General features: G+C 43.6%; 1 protein-coding gene across 1 annotated transcript in view; it reads right to left on the bottom strand.

The window, feature by feature from the left end:
* Window positions 1-16,760, bottom strand: part of lars1b (leucyl-tRNA synthetase 1b) — a 42,976-nt gene that overhangs the window by 11,062 nt on the left and 15,154 nt on the right. The window contains exons 17-26 of the mRNA XM_080014320.1: window positions 15,515-15,580; window positions 12,940-13,022; window positions 11,212-11,350; window positions 3,626-3,838; window positions 3,360-3,417; window positions 2,906-2,969; window positions 1,535-1,718; window positions 1,305-1,395; window positions 933-1,073; window positions 21-161 (exon numbers count right to left, since the gene is read on the bottom strand). Coding sequence (XP_079870446.1) covers window positions 21-161; window positions 933-1,073; window positions 1,305-1,395; window positions 1,535-1,718; window positions 2,906-2,969; window positions 3,360-3,417; window positions 3,626-3,838; window positions 11,212-11,350; window positions 12,940-13,022; window positions 15,515-15,580 — 1,180 coding nt within the window. The remainder of the gene's footprint in view (window positions 1-20; window positions 162-932; window positions 1,074-1,304; window positions 1,396-1,534; window positions 1,719-2,905; window positions 2,970-3,359; window positions 3,418-3,625; window positions 3,839-11,211; window positions 11,351-12,939; window positions 13,023-15,514; window positions 15,581-16,760) is intronic.

The raw sequence follows: 16,760 nt of genomic DNA, 5'->3' as shown, positions 1-16,760 counted from the left end.
CACATACACACTCCTCATACCTTGCTCTTGGGTGGCTGCATGTAAGCCTTGAGTCGTAGTCGGAGGTCGTGGGCGGTTTCCATCAGATATTGAGAAGAACGGATCAGAACTTCATCGACTGGACCTGCGACAGGCCAAGCCGCCTTCATCAGCGAGCTGGGCTGTTGGCGAGAGCGGGGTGAGATAAACAGACAGTGTAATCATTAGAACCTCATCAAGCAAGAGAACTCTTCAAAAGGGCCTTGGTCTGGAGAGTGGACCTCTGTGACCTTTAGGTTTCTCGCTGTGTCCTTTAATTCTACACTAGTCTCACCCATTACTACTTCAGTCCTATGAATAACTCGCAGCTTTTGACTATTCCTGTTCATTCCCTCTCTCTCTCTCTCTCTCTCTCTCTCTCTCTCTCTCTCTCTCTCTCTCTCTCTCTCTCTCTCTCTCTCTCTCTCTCTCTCTCTCTCTCTCTCTCTCTCTCTCTCTCTCTCTCTCTCTCTCTCTCTCTCTCTCTCTCTCTCTCTCTCTCTCTCTCTCGACCTCTCTCTCTCTCTCGATGTCTCCGAGTGAAGGGATGGCATCGGTCTCCCCTTCGAATGTAGGACTGTAAAGCCCTGTGACACTAACTGTGATAAATGGATATACAGACATATTTTTCTCTACTTCTGTCCTAGTTGTAGGGACACTTCCTATCACCTTGTCACATGCCTTGGAATGTTCTTTTAGGTTAAAAATGAATCAAGACTGTCCTAGATGCAGTGGCATACAAATACTCTATGTTGTATGCCCAGCATGCTGACAGCACAGGTTAAAAAAAATAAAAATAAAAATAAAAAAATGAATCAAAACAAGTTATAAAGATATCGTCAGGGGACTAGCTCAACCATTGGAACTGACTACAACCACAGTCTTCATGAAGAACCTTTTTTTTTTTTTTTTACCTTGCCCAGCAGACTCCAGGTGTATTCACACAGATGTGGGCAGATGGGGGCGAGAAGCAGAGTCTGCATCTCTATGAAGTGGAACACCAAGTCTCTGTGCATGCCCTCAATGGCCAACTCACGATATTTGTCTTTTGCAGCCTGTGAATGCACACAGATACAAATCAGACACATTGACTAAAAAACGATTGTTGCGAACACCACCAGTAGCAACCTGTAGATTTGCTTCAGGGTAATTGTGTACATATTACAATCTAGGATTATGGCAGGCTCCTCCCTCCTCAGCACCCTTAATCACAACGTTATATTAAATATTTAAAAAGATTAATTCCCCCTACCCAACAGGAGTTTTATGACTACAACGCTGTTCACCTGGAACTCAAAGAAGCCACTTTTCAGAGCCTCCTTGTACATCATCTTGTTGTAGTGCTGCTCCGTCTTCAAAATGCCTGCGTTCATTTCACTGGACAAAGCACAAGACATGGTCAGTCAAGTCAGTCTTCACATTAAGTGCTCGTCCTCCCAATACACCTAAAAATCCACCCGTCTATCCGTATCTCACTGGTACACTGAGGAGTTTTGATGGCTATGCATTCATCTACCTTTCAAATACTCTATCGTTGAAGGTGTCGGTGGGCCCGGTCCTCAGGCTGTTTTGGTTGGCGATCATCTCCTTCACCCATTCCACCCAGGTGTAGAGACGCAGAATGCCGGCGTCGGCCATTGTCTCCACAAAGTTGGCATCTTCCACGGTGTCTCCAGCATCAGCTAGGGCCAGACGCATACCTGTGGTGAAGCAAAAGTGGTTTTATTGTTTAAATTTCTCTGCCATAAGGGTATAAAGCATGCAAATGAGGCCTCCTGTATGTTTTAATGGTTTTCTGTCATTTCTCAATTCTCCTATCCACCCTTTATCTTTTAATGTATCTTTAAATTTATTTGGCTTGGCTTTGTGTTGTATTTACTGTACAACAATGATTCCAGTGCATGTATGCAAAACACTCACAGCTGCATGAAAAACAATTGAGAAGCGCAGAAATCCTCCAAATTAACTGTGCATCCCTCTGGACACAAAGACAGGGTGCTATCTACAAAGGATTTATCTAACCCTGTCACATTCCATACATTTTTACTCCCACAGTGGGACAGCGACTACAGATCTATTATTTAGCTAACCGAGGGAAAAAACAACAAACAATAAGTCTGCTATATAACAAAATAACTCAAGAAAATCACAGTTAATACAAGATGCGGATGATGAAGGAAGTAGGCGATTGACAAGGGGAGTGCTCCACTGTTCTTTAAATCCCTTGCTATGGTAGCAGAAAGCCTAACGTCCTACACGCTATCCACTGGGACATATGAGTTCCCATGAGAAGGCCCTGCCTTGCTCTCAATTACTTCCATTCATCTTCTTTATTTCTAAATCAAATTTATCTTTTCAACTATAATTTTGATGTACAACAATAATAATTGGCACAGATCCTTCATCTACAAGTTCAGCAATTTAGGCCATTAAAAAAGCAACAGCCATATATGAGCTATTGAGGCATCACCTATCAAAATTTCCTAATTCCCCCCCACCCAGGGAACATATGAATGATATTCCAAGGATTTCTCTGTCTGGACTTTCTAGAAAACCCACTTGCTGTGAGAACATGCATAGGAACCTTATAATCCTACAGGAGGATCATTTAACATTAAAACCTTATTGACATGACAGCACCTTTTTTTTGGCTGTTGAATGACAGCTAAATGACTTAGTTACTCTTAGTGGTATTTGATATATATTAAAGGCGGCATCATAGGTTTGGCATTGAAACTCCACAACTCACTCTTCATCCAATGGTGTACATATAATTTATGTTTTTTGACCGTCTGTATACACAGGACAGAATTGGGGAGGGAAAAAAAAGTTGTATATTGCAGGAGGTACAGTCAGGAGTAGACACTGATGTAGGAAATTGCTTTACCATCTGCTGAGAATTTGTCAATGGCTTGGCTGAGAGTGAGGAAGTTCCCAGTGGATTTGGACATCTGGTGGAAGCAAAAACAGATGTAAGCAGGATCACACGCACACACGCACACGCACACACACGCACACACACACACACACACACACACACACACACACAATAAAGCATTGGATAGGAAAAAAATACAAATATCAGTCGGATATTTAGCACTGACAGAATGAAAAGATTTGAAGTTGTATTATTTTGATAGTTATTGCTTGAATCAAAACAGAACAATTTACAATACAATTCAAAGTTAGTTTTGGCGCTGAGAGATTGGGGGGATAGGGGATAGGTTTTCAGTTAAAGTCGTTTCCAAGTCAGTAGAGGAGAATGGTCACGTTGAGCGTAACCTTTGAATCTAGAAAAGATGTACACTGTGAATCCTGAGCATAGATAAACGTCAATGTACCTTTTCAGAGTTCAGCAGCAGGTGTCCATTTGCCCGCACTGCCTGTGGCCACTTCAAACTACACAGTTATGAGAAAAATCACTAGTCATCCTCATGAACCTTACTTCATCAGTTTCCTTACATTTACAATCACATGAGTACAATTAAACATGCTGAACACCAGGTTGGTTTCCTGCTTCCATGTATTTCCTCAGGTATGCATTACGATGTGTACAAAGTTATGGGCCATTCTAGAAACTAACCTGACTTGGCTTAAAGGGACTCACTTGTCATTGGGCCACATGGCCACATGGTTGTACAGGTAGTATGACAGGTGGTTGGGCACCAGATCTTTGCCAGAGACACGGACGTCTACAGGGTACCAGTACTCAAACTCCCTCCTGAGCTTCTGGAGGTGCTCCTTGGGGATGTCAGTCTTGGGGAAGGAAGACGTCTTGAAGAAGATGAAGTCCCATACTTCCCTGGTCATCTGCGCTGGCCTGGGAAAGAGAAAGTAGTGGGGTGAGCTTTCCTATAACTGAGTGGCTGTAAAACCCTTTGAGAACCTAACGCTGATAAAGGGATGTACAAATAAACTTGACACAAACAGTCACAGTAAGAGGGATGCTGTGAAATGATAAAGAAAAGAAAGGAGGAGATGCATAGTTTGACTTGCACTGTGCTGTCAACCTCTGCTGCTCTAATACCGAATTTCCCCCCTGGGGATTAATAATGTGTTGTCTTATCTTATTATTAACAGGAATGGGTACCAAGTACCAGTGTCAGTGGGCACCAGCTTTAAACTCATCAGACGCAAAATACTGATAAGCTCCTGCATGAAATGGTGCTGCTATCAGTATTTGACTGTCAAATTTACTTTGGCTAGGGTAGGTATTTCCTATATCGCTTAAGGAAATTCCTGGTGAGCCTCAAACAAAAAGGTAAACAAAGAGGAGGAGAGTTTGGTGAGTTGAGGCTTCAGGCATTTCATATATAATAATAGAATGAAAATAAAAACAATAATAAAATAATGGCTACTCTTGCCAGTGAAAACTGGTGATCTCACTCACTCTCACGCTTATTATTTAAAAAAATTACAGATTTTTCCATTGGAACATGAGAGCCAATCCCTGTAAGCTGACACTCTCTACACAGGTAGGGTATAGAAGTAATTGAATCCAGAGATAATCCTGGGAAGGTTATACTTTTTACAGGACCCAACACAATCTCATCTGAGTGGGGCCATTTCAGTTTTTACACTTTTGAGCTCAGATAGAATCTAAACTGCAGGATGAGGTATTTGTAGGTTAGTCATGCACAAGTGACAATCCTAGACTAGTTGTAGTAGCGGTGCTTTGGGATTTTTTAAATGTTATTTATTTATTTTTACAGCATTTGAGCCCAGTGCAAATAAATTACATCTGAATCAAAGCATTAGTGCTGATAATAAAACAATAAGACAAAAACAATAAATACAGCAAAGCAAAAATCGAAAAAATATGTTTTGAAACAATATATAACATTATAAATAAACAAAGTATATATATATATATAACACAAGACATTAAGAGATTTCACTGCATATGTATGAACCTATGTTTACGTACGTGACAAATAAAGCTCTTGAAGCTCTGGTTAAAGCTCTACTTAATCTGATCGAAAGAGTAAAGGTATATTTTTTGGGTATATTGATATTTAGATATTTTTCTGTAATCACACACACACACACACACACACACACACACACACACACACACACACACACACACACACACACACACACACACACACACACACACACACACACACACACACACACACACACACACACACACACAAAGTTAGGGATATTTGGCTTTCGGGTGAAATTTATGGAAAATGTAAAAAGTTCACGCTACAGTGATATTATATCATGAAAGTAGGGTATTTAAGTAGAAGCAGGCAATGGTGATTTCCTCATCTCAAACAATTTATTGAAACAAAAGCCAACAACAGTGGTGGGTATACCACAACAAAAAATGTCAATGTCTCAATAACTTGTCATGTGGCCTTGAGCATCAATTACAGCTTGACAACGACGTCACATGCTGTTCACAAGTCGACTTATGTCTGCTGAGGCATGGCACCCCACTCTTCTTGAAGGGCGGCCCTCAGGTCATTGAGGTTCTCGGGTACAGAGTTACCAGCCTCTACTCAGCTGAGTAGAGGCTGGTACTCAGCTGATCCCATAAGTTTTCTGTGGGATTCAGGTCTGGAGAAAGTGCAGGCCACTCCATTTGAGGTACCCCAGTCTCCAGCTGCCGTTCTCTAATAATGCGACCTCGATGAGCTGGAACATTGTCGTAATGAAGATGAAATTAGACCTGTGTTGTTCATGCAGGGGCACAATGACTGGATTAATGATGTTATTCAGGTAGTATGGGCTTGTGACTGTACCATTCACAAAGTGTAGGGCAGTTCTGCATTGACTAGACACACCTGCCCACACTGTAACACCACCACCACCACCAAAGGCTAGTCTGGTGACAACAGTGGCTGATTCATAAGGCTCTCCTTGACATCTCCAACATCGTTGGTGGCCATCATTTCTGCTCAACGTGAATCGACTTCCATCAGAGAACAGCACTGAGGCCACTGGTGCCTTGTCCGGCGTAAATGCTCCCTGGCCCATGCAAGACAATGATGTCTGTGCCTGGTGGTGTGGTCAGGTACTCTTGCAGGTTGCCTAGCACGCAGACCACGCTGATGTAAACGGTTTTGAATGGCCTGACGTGACACTTGGGTGCCCCTCACCCCCCTTAAATGTGCCTGGAGTTGAGTGGCATCATCATCCGGTTCCACAGAGCACTGTTCACAATGAAGCGGTCATCAGTGTGGGATGTGGCCAAAGGACGTCCACTTCTATGCCTTTCTGTGACTCTTCCAGTCTCTCCGTATCTCTGTTGCAACCTGCTGATGACACTCTGTGACACTCTAAGCTCAGTGGCCACTTCCCTCTGAGAACATCCTGTTTGAAGCCTCGCAATGGCGAGGTACTGTTGATCAATTGTTAGGCGTCGTCTTGGTCTCATGATGTCAAAATGTGAACAGCATGATGAAGAGGACTGTTTAAATACCAATTCTAATTGAACCAGGAAATGTATTGGTCGATTCATGGATCAAACACCTGTTGTGAATATTGCTGTTCAGCTCCTTGTTAGAGAACAGAAAGTTGTGCAAAAAGTACTGAAACATTGAACAGTTGGACATGTGCATTCAAAAGTTTAAAGGTCAAATTAACTTCACCTGTAAAGGTTATAGGGCATTTTCGGTTCATCCTGAAATTTCATATATCCCTAAGGTTTTGTGAGTAGTGTGTGTGTGTGTGTGTGTGTGTGTGTGTGTGTGTGTGTGTATATATATATATATATATATATATATATATATATATAAAATTACAGAAAAATATTTTAATATCAATATACCCGAAAAATATACCTTTACTCTTTCGATCAGATTAAGTAGAGCTTTAACCAGATCTCTGACAAATAATCTTTTGAACTTGACCAGTCGGCGTGCGCTTCAGCATCAAGCATTTCATCGCACATGACCCTTTAAATATTATATATACTATATATATATACACTATTGATACTATACTATATACACCGCCCAAGGTGCAAACCAGCTCATCGAGAGCACTTAAGGGTTTAGTGTCTTGCTCAAGGACACTCCGACGTGCTGCCAGGAAGAACAGGGGATCGAACCAGGAACCCTCTGATTACTGGACAACCCGCTCCTGCACCACCGTCGCCCCATACATAGTATAATATACTATTATAGAGCCCAGAATCGCGATTGTGGCGCCGCCCTTTGCGGCCGCCTGCGTGAGCACCGCATGTCGATTACGCACATTTGAGTATTTTTCGATCTTATAGAGCTTGTGCGTAATCACCGGGTGTCATGACATTTCACTGCATATATGTACGGCCGTATGTGTATGTATGTGACAAATAATCTCTTGAACTTGAACTTGTACTTGTATTTTCTGGAATTTGGGACATTTTCTCCCATAAAGCAGCCCAAGGTTTGGCTGATATGTTCTCAAACAGCTCTATATGCTACAGCATTCACATGGAGATCATATTCAGAGAACCCACTGGCACATATTACAGGGCTAGTTCCTCCATGTCTTCAAAATCTAGGGACAAAGCCCAATGTATCAGGTTCTTTCCAAGTGACCAAGTGAAACCTTCTCTCGCAATTTCAAGAATACTAGGCGGAATTGCTTCATAGTCTTTTTGACCTGGGGCAATTTCTTCCTTTTGTAGCATGATCTTGATCTCCATTAAAACAGTCGGGAATGTTCAATTTTGATGCAGCACCATAGTGTGAACCTTGGATCATAGGGTTTGGTGTCAAACTCGAGTTGTTACTATGCCTTAAGTGGTCTCCAGACAGCTCCACTGAATAAAGCTGAAAGCCCCTTTAAACCAACCAAATCTCATCTTGGCCTTAACAGGCTGTGATAAGGCTACTCCGGCAACCATCATAAGGCCCGCCCCCAGTATATATATATATATATATATATATATATATATATATATATATATATATATATATATATATATATATAGATATGTATATATGGCTTGGCTTGTTTCGAGGCCACGCTCCCCCATCTCTCTGGAGTTCCCCCATCTCTCTGGAGCTCCCCCAGCATCTGTGCCAGGTGGATCAGGAGGGGTTGGCCATGCACCAGGAGTGGCGGAACTTCCACGCAGCCCAGTGGGGCTCCAAGGTGGGGGAAGTAGGTGAGGAGTAGCCAGGTGAGGAGGTACAATATGAGACTCACAAACCCTCCCAGGGACCTTTCCACCAGGAGCTGCTGCGCCTCCTGGAGCGAGCTGTGGCGAAGCTGGGGATCCCGTGGGCAGATCCCAAACCCGTTGCTCCCTCCATGCTGGCCAGGGCATACTTTACCAAGACTGGGGATTGGCCTCTACACCTGAGTCCCCTTCTAGTGCTGGAGGTTTTTACCAAGGAGGTGAGGTAGTCATGGGGCGCTCCACAGAAGACTCGCTCCCCCATCCAGGCGTTCAACCAATGGTCGACGCTGGACACTGGGCCGGAATTGGGCTAACCGCCCTGGAGGAATCGATAGCGGCCCACCTGTGCCACCCCCTCACCTTGAAAGAGCCTCAGCTGCCGTCCAAGGTGTGTAGGCTGACGGTGAATCTGGTGGAGAAGTCCTACAAGGAAGCACGGCAGGCTGCGGCTTTGCTGAACAACGTCTGCCTGCTGCAAGGCTACCAAACCAGGCTCCTATGGAAGCTTGATGGGAAGATAACCACTGATACGTATGTGGAACTGTGCAATGCCACTGACTTCTGCCTCACGATTGCCATGGGTGCAGCACAAGATGCAGGGCGCGTGATGGGGTGGTGATGCAGCGCCACCTCTGGCTGAACCTGTCTCAGATATCTGAGAAGGAGAAAAACATGCTCCTGAACGCTCTGGTAAAGGTGTCGGGCCTATTTTGGCCCTTTGTGGACACAATGACCCACAAATTTGAGCATTCCCCGCGTTGCATGTCCCGGCAGAAACCCGGATCATCACGGGAGCAGTTGCAATTCAGACAGCTCCCAAGAACGTCGCAGACCATGTTGCCTGTCAGGATGCTCTCCACTGCTCCGGAGTAGAAGGACTTGAGGATCCTCACTGGGACCCTGAATTCCTTTAGCTGCCTGAAGTGGTAAAGACGCTGCCTCATCTTTCTCACTAGAGTGTATATATAGTCCTTATTAAGTCCTCCGTGATACTAGAACCCAGGTACTTGAAGCTGCTCACCCTGTCGACAGAAGTCCCATTAATGACCAAAGGCACGTGCATCCTTGGCTGTAATCCTCTGCTAAAGTCCACAATAAGTTCCTTAGTTTTGCTGACGTTCAGGAGGAGGCTGTTGTCCTGGCAACAGAATGACAGGTCAGCCACCTCCTCAAGGTAGGCCTTCTCGTAGTCATCTGTTATCAGGCCCACCATGACAGTGTCGTCAGCAAACTTGATGATGGTGTTGGAACTGGACCTGGCCAGTCATGGGAGTACAGTAGGGGGCTGAGGACACAGCCCTGTGTTCAGGGTGCTGGACGTGTGCATCCCCACCCTAAACACCTAGGCCCTGGTTGTAAGGAAGTCTAGGATCCAGGCACACAGCAAAGTGTTCAGTCCTAGCTCCCGCAGCTTGACAGCCAGTCTGGTGGGGAGTATGGTATTGAAAGCTGAACTGTAGTCAATGAAGAGCAATCTAACATAGCCCCCCTTCTGGCCAACAAGGTGCGCGAGCGTGGTGTGCAGTACCTGGGCGACTGCGTCATCTGTTGATCTGGTCAGCCGGTGCACAAACTACAGCGGGTCAATGGCGCGGGAGAGGGACGCGCAGATGTTATCCTTAATCAGCCTCTCGAAGCACTTCATGACCACTGAGGTGAGGGCCACCAGAGGGTAGTAATTCAAGCAGGCTGGAGAGGCGTTCTTTGGCACAGGGATGATGGTGGACCTCTTGAAGCAGGATGGGACCACCGACTCTGCCAGGGAGGCATTGAATATCCTAGTAAGCACAGGGGCTAGCTGGCTAGCACAGGTCTTTATTACTCGCCCAGATATGCCATCTGGACCCGCAGCTTTCCTAGTATTCACAGGCATCAGAGCCCTCCTGACGTCATGCTCAGACACAGAATGTGCGCACATCTCCAGCAGTGTAACTTAGATTAGTTGGCGAGCTAGCGGCATTGGTGCCAGCCTCAAACCATGCATAAAATAGTTCAGTTCGTTGGCTAGGGAGGCGTCCACACTCGTGGGTGGGGAGGGGCTGCTCTTGTACTTAGTCATAGCCGGCAGTCCCTGTCACAAGCATCTGGTGTCCCATTGCTCCTTCTGTAGCTCCACTGTGTCCCTGTTTGTTTAGTATCCTTCACCGCCCTCCGCAGTTTGTACCACGGCACTTTGTACGACGGCACTTTGTAATTGTCCACATTTCCAGATAGAAGACCTTTCGTTGTAAGCGGCCGTGCGAGCATTCAGAGCGCCTGGATTGGTTTATCGACCCACGGTTTCTGGTTCGGAAATATCCAAACTTTCACTGTGGGTACGATGCTGTCCGCTAACGTAGCTACGAAGCTCATAACTACTTACATAAACTCACTGACGTCACTGGAACTGGATTCGAACATGTCCCAGTCGACGTCACTCAGAGCATGAGTGACTGAATCCCGGCCTCTGATTGGTCTGACCACCGCTTTACGTCCTCTGTCACTAATGTTCCACGTACGATGCTAGGCTTGTAAACAGGAAGCAATGAGATAGCAGCGTGATCGTATTTTCCGAAAGCAGGGAGTGAGACTGTCTTGTATACGTTCTTGTGAGAATAGGTTGTTTTTTTCCCCCCAGCTTTTCTCTCCCATGGGCAAGTGTCCATCGGGTCTGTGGGGTGCTGATGGTGGGGATGATTGTTTGTACTTATGCCCATCTATGCTGTGTATGCATTTGTGCTTATGCCTGTGCACAAGCATGTGCACATGCTCCTAGATCATCACTCTGACTTTGCCGGGAGCTATGAGGCAACACAATAGTTTAACAGCAGATGCCTTGTAGAATTTCATGACTCAAGGTGGCTCTCCCTATGTCCTGTAGTTTTTACATGCATATTTGCCGACTTACCAGCTATTACTCTAGTGATCCTGGAAGGGGAGGGATCCCTATTTTTTAATCACTTATTTTTAAGAGTTTTGCTGTCAATCTGTTCTTTTGAGTGGAGGCCTGTGAAGCCCTTTGAGACTGAATGTGGGATAAAGGCCTGTACAAATAAATGTGACTCGACTGTGGAGTGTGTGCATACTTGATGCCCAGCGGTGAGGCTCCCTGGCCGTTCAGTACGCCTCCCTGAAGGAGATGGGCTACAGTGTAGTAGGCCATGTAGATGGTAGAGTCTGATAGCGACTCAATCAGCCACTGCTGGTCCCACGGCAGCCGTGTTCCTATAGCAACCAGCAAAAGCGCACACTTACACACCATCCCGGTGATTGGCACAGCCACACACGAAAACACAAACATTATCAACCAGCACACACACACAAAATCTGAGAGGCAAACAGGTTCACATAGAACACACATGTACCCTCAGATGATAAAAATGTAAACATGAACCAAGACATAAATTAGTCATCCTGCTTTAAAGAAGGGGATTTATCTTTTTTTTGGGTCGATTGTACTTCAAGTTGGCTACATCACCGTGGCCAGTGAAACCTAACTAGGCATGTTTAATTAGCGGATCGATTTTTTTACTCCACTAACTGAGACTTTACTTTATCTATTAATTTATTTATACGTATGTATTTTGGGATTCCTTTAAAGAATTTAACATTTCATAAAAACTAACATTGTATACAAAAAAGTCCAATTATTTCCTTCAATAAAGTTTTAATGCCTATACAGACCTTTCTGTCAATGGGTTACACATTATTGTCTTTGACATTCACATGGCCACTAGCAAACAGCAGAAATATACTGCGATAAATGAAAATGGAGTTTCAGCGCAGCCTGGGAACATGTTCATCCCTGAGAGGCTTTTCTGTCTATTTCTATTTGATTTTAGAAAAACAGTTGGAAGCTGATCTATTACTGGTTCTCTGTCTCCATCTACAGACCACAAGCATGAAATGAGCTGAATGTACAATTCATATGCTGTTGTGGTGAAACCAATCTCTGTTTAAACAGAGACCACAGAGATTCATTTTAAACCTAAACCTTATTTTTTGGATCATTGGAAGTCAACCTTAGTGATTGGCAACACAATCTTTTAAATTATCGAGCTGCAATATATAGTACAATGGGGCAATTGTGTTTGCCAAAAAACATGGTAACGACTGATTACTCAGGTTGACTCCCAATATTCGTAAAATAAGGCTACGGTAAAGAAAAGAGTTTTCCTTTACGACCAAAATTGGTAATATCAATCATACTGGTTGGTATTATAATTGTATACTATATTATCTGGACTGTGCAATATTGTTGCATTGCAAGTTCGAGGAAAAGGGGTACATTTTATTTATTCATTTGTTTTTATTGTTGGTGGTGGACAATTTGAACAACAATCATGTGGAGAACTGGATGTGCACTTAACATGCCACACATATTGTTAATTCTAAGGTCTGGAACTGCAAACATCTGGATGTTTGCAGTTCCAGACCTATGTATATCTGTATTATGCTCGGGATTTTTTAACCATTTTTATCTACTGAACTCTCATTACTTTCAGGAAAAATAACCTATTATCCTATACAACTATAAAATGGTCTTAAATTAAGCAACTCCATTGTACTAAAACACTATAAATCACTCGCTCAAAATGCACACAAAACACCCTCTGAAAGAGAACATAAAGAATTCCATTGATATACCACGTGACCTCTCTCCAATCTCTCCCTAACTTCACTCCATGAAACATGCATCACCTGTTTTCCCTGGGTCGTTAAGTGATCATGCACACACATGTTCACACCCTGATGAGAGCATGCTTAATATGCACTTTACTACTCAAAAGCTCAAATCAGACGCGCTCACTCACCGAGGCCGTAGGTGCGGGAGCAGGCGTGCTCCTGGAGCCAGGCCAGAGTCGCTTCAAAGTTCTTTCTTGTCTCTTCGCAGAATCTATCCAATCCAAACACACAGTGCAGGCACATACAGAGAGTTACACACACTTTGCAAATTGGACTATAATTAATTATAGTGTAGGACTAGTATAGTAGTGAATAACCCTGAGGGGCAATTTGCTGTATAGTCAGTGTTAAATAAAGAAGGGAAATGTACAGCTACAGTGGGGCAAAAAAGTATTTAGTCAGCCACCAATTGTGCAAGTTCTCCCACTTACAAAGATGAGAGAGGCCTGTAATTCATCATAGGTACACTTGACTGAGAGGGACAGAATGGGGGGAAAGAATCCAGGAAATCACATTGTAGGATTTTTAATGAATTAATTGGTAAATTCCTCGGTAAAATAAGTATTTGGTCACCTACAAAAAGCTAGATTTCTGGCTTTCACAGACCTGTAACTTTTTCTTTAAGGGGCTCCTCTGTCCTCCACTCGGTACCTGTATTAATGGCACCTGTTTGAACTCGTTATCAGTATAAAAGACACCTGTCCACTACCTCAAACAGTCACACTCCAAACTCCACTATGGCCAAGACCAAAGAGCTGTCAAAGGACACCAGAAACAAAATTGTAGACCTGCACCAGGCTGGAAAGACTGAATCTGCAATAGGTAAGCAGCTTGTTGTGAAGAAATCAACTGTGGGAGCAATTATTAGAAAATGGAAGACATACAAGACCACTGATAATCTCCCTCGATCTGGGGCTCCACGCAAGATCTCACCCCGTGGGGTCAAAATGATCACAAGAACGGTGAGCAAACATCCCAGAACCACACGGGGGGACCTAGTGAATGACCTGCAGAGAGCTGGGACCAAAGTAACAAAGGCTACCATCAGTAACACACTACGCTGCCAGGGACTCAAATCCTGCAGTGCCAGACGTGTCCTCCTGCTGCCAGTACATGTCCAGGCCCGTCTGAAGTTTGCTAGAGAGCATTTGGATGATCCAGAAGAGTATTGGGAGAATGTCAAATGGTCAGATGAAACCAAAATAGAACTTTTTGGTAAAAACTCAACTTGTCGTGTTTGGAGGAGAAAGAAAGCTGAGTTGCATCCAAATAACACCATACCTACTGTGAAGCATGGGGGTGGAAACGTCATGCTTTTTTCTGCAAAGGGACCAGGACGACTGATCCGTGTAAAGGAAAGAACGAATGGGGCCATGTATCGTGAGATTTTGAGTGGAAACATCCTTCCATCAGCAAGGTCATTGATGATGAAACGTGGCTGGGTCTTTCAGCATGACAATGATCCCAAACACACCGCCCGGGCAACGAAGGAGTAGCTTCGTAAGAAGCATTTCAAGGTCCTGGAGTGGCCTAGCCAGTCTCCAGATCTCAACCCCATAGAAAATCTTTGGAGGGAGTTGAAAGTCTGTGTTGCCCAGCGACAGCCCCAAAACATCACTGCTCTAGAGGAGATCTGCATGGAGGAATGGGCCAAAATACCAGCAACAGTGTGTGAAAACCTTGTGAAGACTTACAGAAAACGTTTGACCTCTGTCATTGCAAACAAAGGGTATATAACAAAGTATTGAGATTAACTTTTGTTATTGACCAAATACTTATTTACCACCATAATTTGCAAATAAATTCTTTAAAAATCAGACAATGTGATTTTCTGGATTATTTTTTTCCTCATTTTGTCTCTCATAGTTGAGGTATACCTATGATGCAAATAACAGACCTCTCTCATCTTTTTAAGTGGGAGAACTTGCACAATTGGTGGCTGACTAAATACTTTTTTGCCCCACTGTATATGACAATATCTAATCCCACTATAATGGGAGAAATCTGTCTGTATGTCCTTCGATGATCTCAACAACCATTTAGCCGATATACATCACACTTAGCGGGTATATTGCTGGGGACCCAAACATGGACAATGATGAATTTGGTGGAATTTGGACACGCGTAATATTAATAAACTTTCAATAAACAGCGAACAGCGAGCAAGCTTCAGGGCTCTGTGACAGTCACAAAGAGTGTCATTCCACGGTGTATGTCTCAAATCAGCAGTTTCATCTTCCACTGTGGAACACAGGACTGAATTATTGACATTTTGTTCAACTGTGCCATTAAAATGTCTTACATTTTGAAAGGGCATGCATTAGAAAGTCTTCCATTTTGGACAGGCATGCAAAGGACTGAATTATTGACATTTTGTTAAACTGTGCCATTCAAATGTCTTAGAAAGTCTTCAATTTTGACCAGCCATGCACTAGTATTGTAAATGATGCTGTTATCTGTTCATTACAAAATTTCCCTAGATGAGTTAGTGTTGCTACGATGATGGTGCACCACTGCAGGATGGATGCTGAAGAGAGACTGCATGTTTAACGTAGCAAGAAACTCTTCAACAAGTCAAAAAAACAACATACAACTCATCACATCTTAAGACTCCATTATAACACTGGATGAAGTTTTTTTACGACTGCAGACGAAGACACACAAAGCAGGCTGGGATGAAGGAGGTAAGTAGCAGTGTCTTACGTCTCCAAAGATCTGAGGACTTCATTGGCCTGACGCTTCCATTCTGTATCTCCGTAGTCCAGATACCTGATCGATGAGCAGAATAAGTATAAATCGAAGAGGCTGCAACAGAAATCTCCCCCGAGATGTCCCGCATGCATTAACAACAAACATTACACTGCAGTATAAAGCTACTCATATATTTTGCAGGCGAAGGTGGCTCAGGAGGTTGAGCGGGTCCTCCAGTAATCACAGGGTTTCCTCGTTTGCTTATCGGCTCCTCCTGGCAGCATGTCAAAGTGTACTTGAGCAACACACTGAACCCCTTACTACTCTCGATGAGCAGGTGTGTGCCTTGCACAGCAGCCACCACCATCGATTTATGAATGTGTGTGTGAATGGGTGAATGTGAGGCATGTACTATAAAAGATATTTTTTTTTTAAGGAAATACAAAAATATAAATCTTTCTCTCCTATTCTCTCAACCCTGTACATTTTTCCCATATTACCTCACTTATTAGCAACAAGACATTGACAATTAGTGGACGGCCGATCAATCGATCAACCGATTAATTGGGCTGATATTTGCGCACTTTGAGATAATCTGCATCTACATATCGATTCAGAATATTTTAAAAGGTTCCAATACTAACTTTCCGCACTATCGATATACCAGTAGCAGCTACGCTTCCTCACTATCATTTTTCTCCGACAGTGAGTTGACACTCACACTGCTGCAGCATCTACATAGCCCTGCCTCCTCTCACTCACTCATGCAGTCACCACTCATCTCATTTGCTCATTAAAGATGGCAAGGGCAGAGCCTCAGCAACCGGTTCTGAAAGAAAACAGAAGGGGTGCTGTTTGGAAATACTTGGCATTTGAGGCAAATTGTAAACCTAACTCAGAGAATTGGAGTGGAGTTTCTTTTGTCCGTGGGACAGCGCTGCTGTCGCGTTCCCATGGCGTTTTCCTGTGTTTTTATTTCAGATCTATTTATTGGTTGCTTTTTATTTGTTGTTTCCTAAATAGTATAAAACAATTGTATATATATATATATATATATATATATATATAAAATTATAAATACAACTGAGTTAAGGGACTGTCCAGTTCCATCCCGTTACAAACAAAAACCTGTGTGTCCTATTCCACGTCATACCGTCTTCCTGTTGCTATGGGACTTAATTCCGTGAAAACTGGATGTTTTGTGTAAATACTAGTGGTGTAACAGATCGTAGTTGATCTCTGACCGAAAGGGATTTGG

The sequence above is a fragment of the Zeus faber genome (assembly GCF_960531495.2).
Source record: "Zeus faber genome assembly, chromosome: 14".
NCBI classification, from domain to species: domain Eukaryota; kingdom Metazoa; phylum Chordata; class Actinopteri; order Zeiformes; family Zeidae; genus Zeus; species Zeus faber.
The sequence above is the reverse complement of the archived record's forward strand: the minus strand, read 5'-3'. Positions and strand labels throughout refer to the sequence as shown.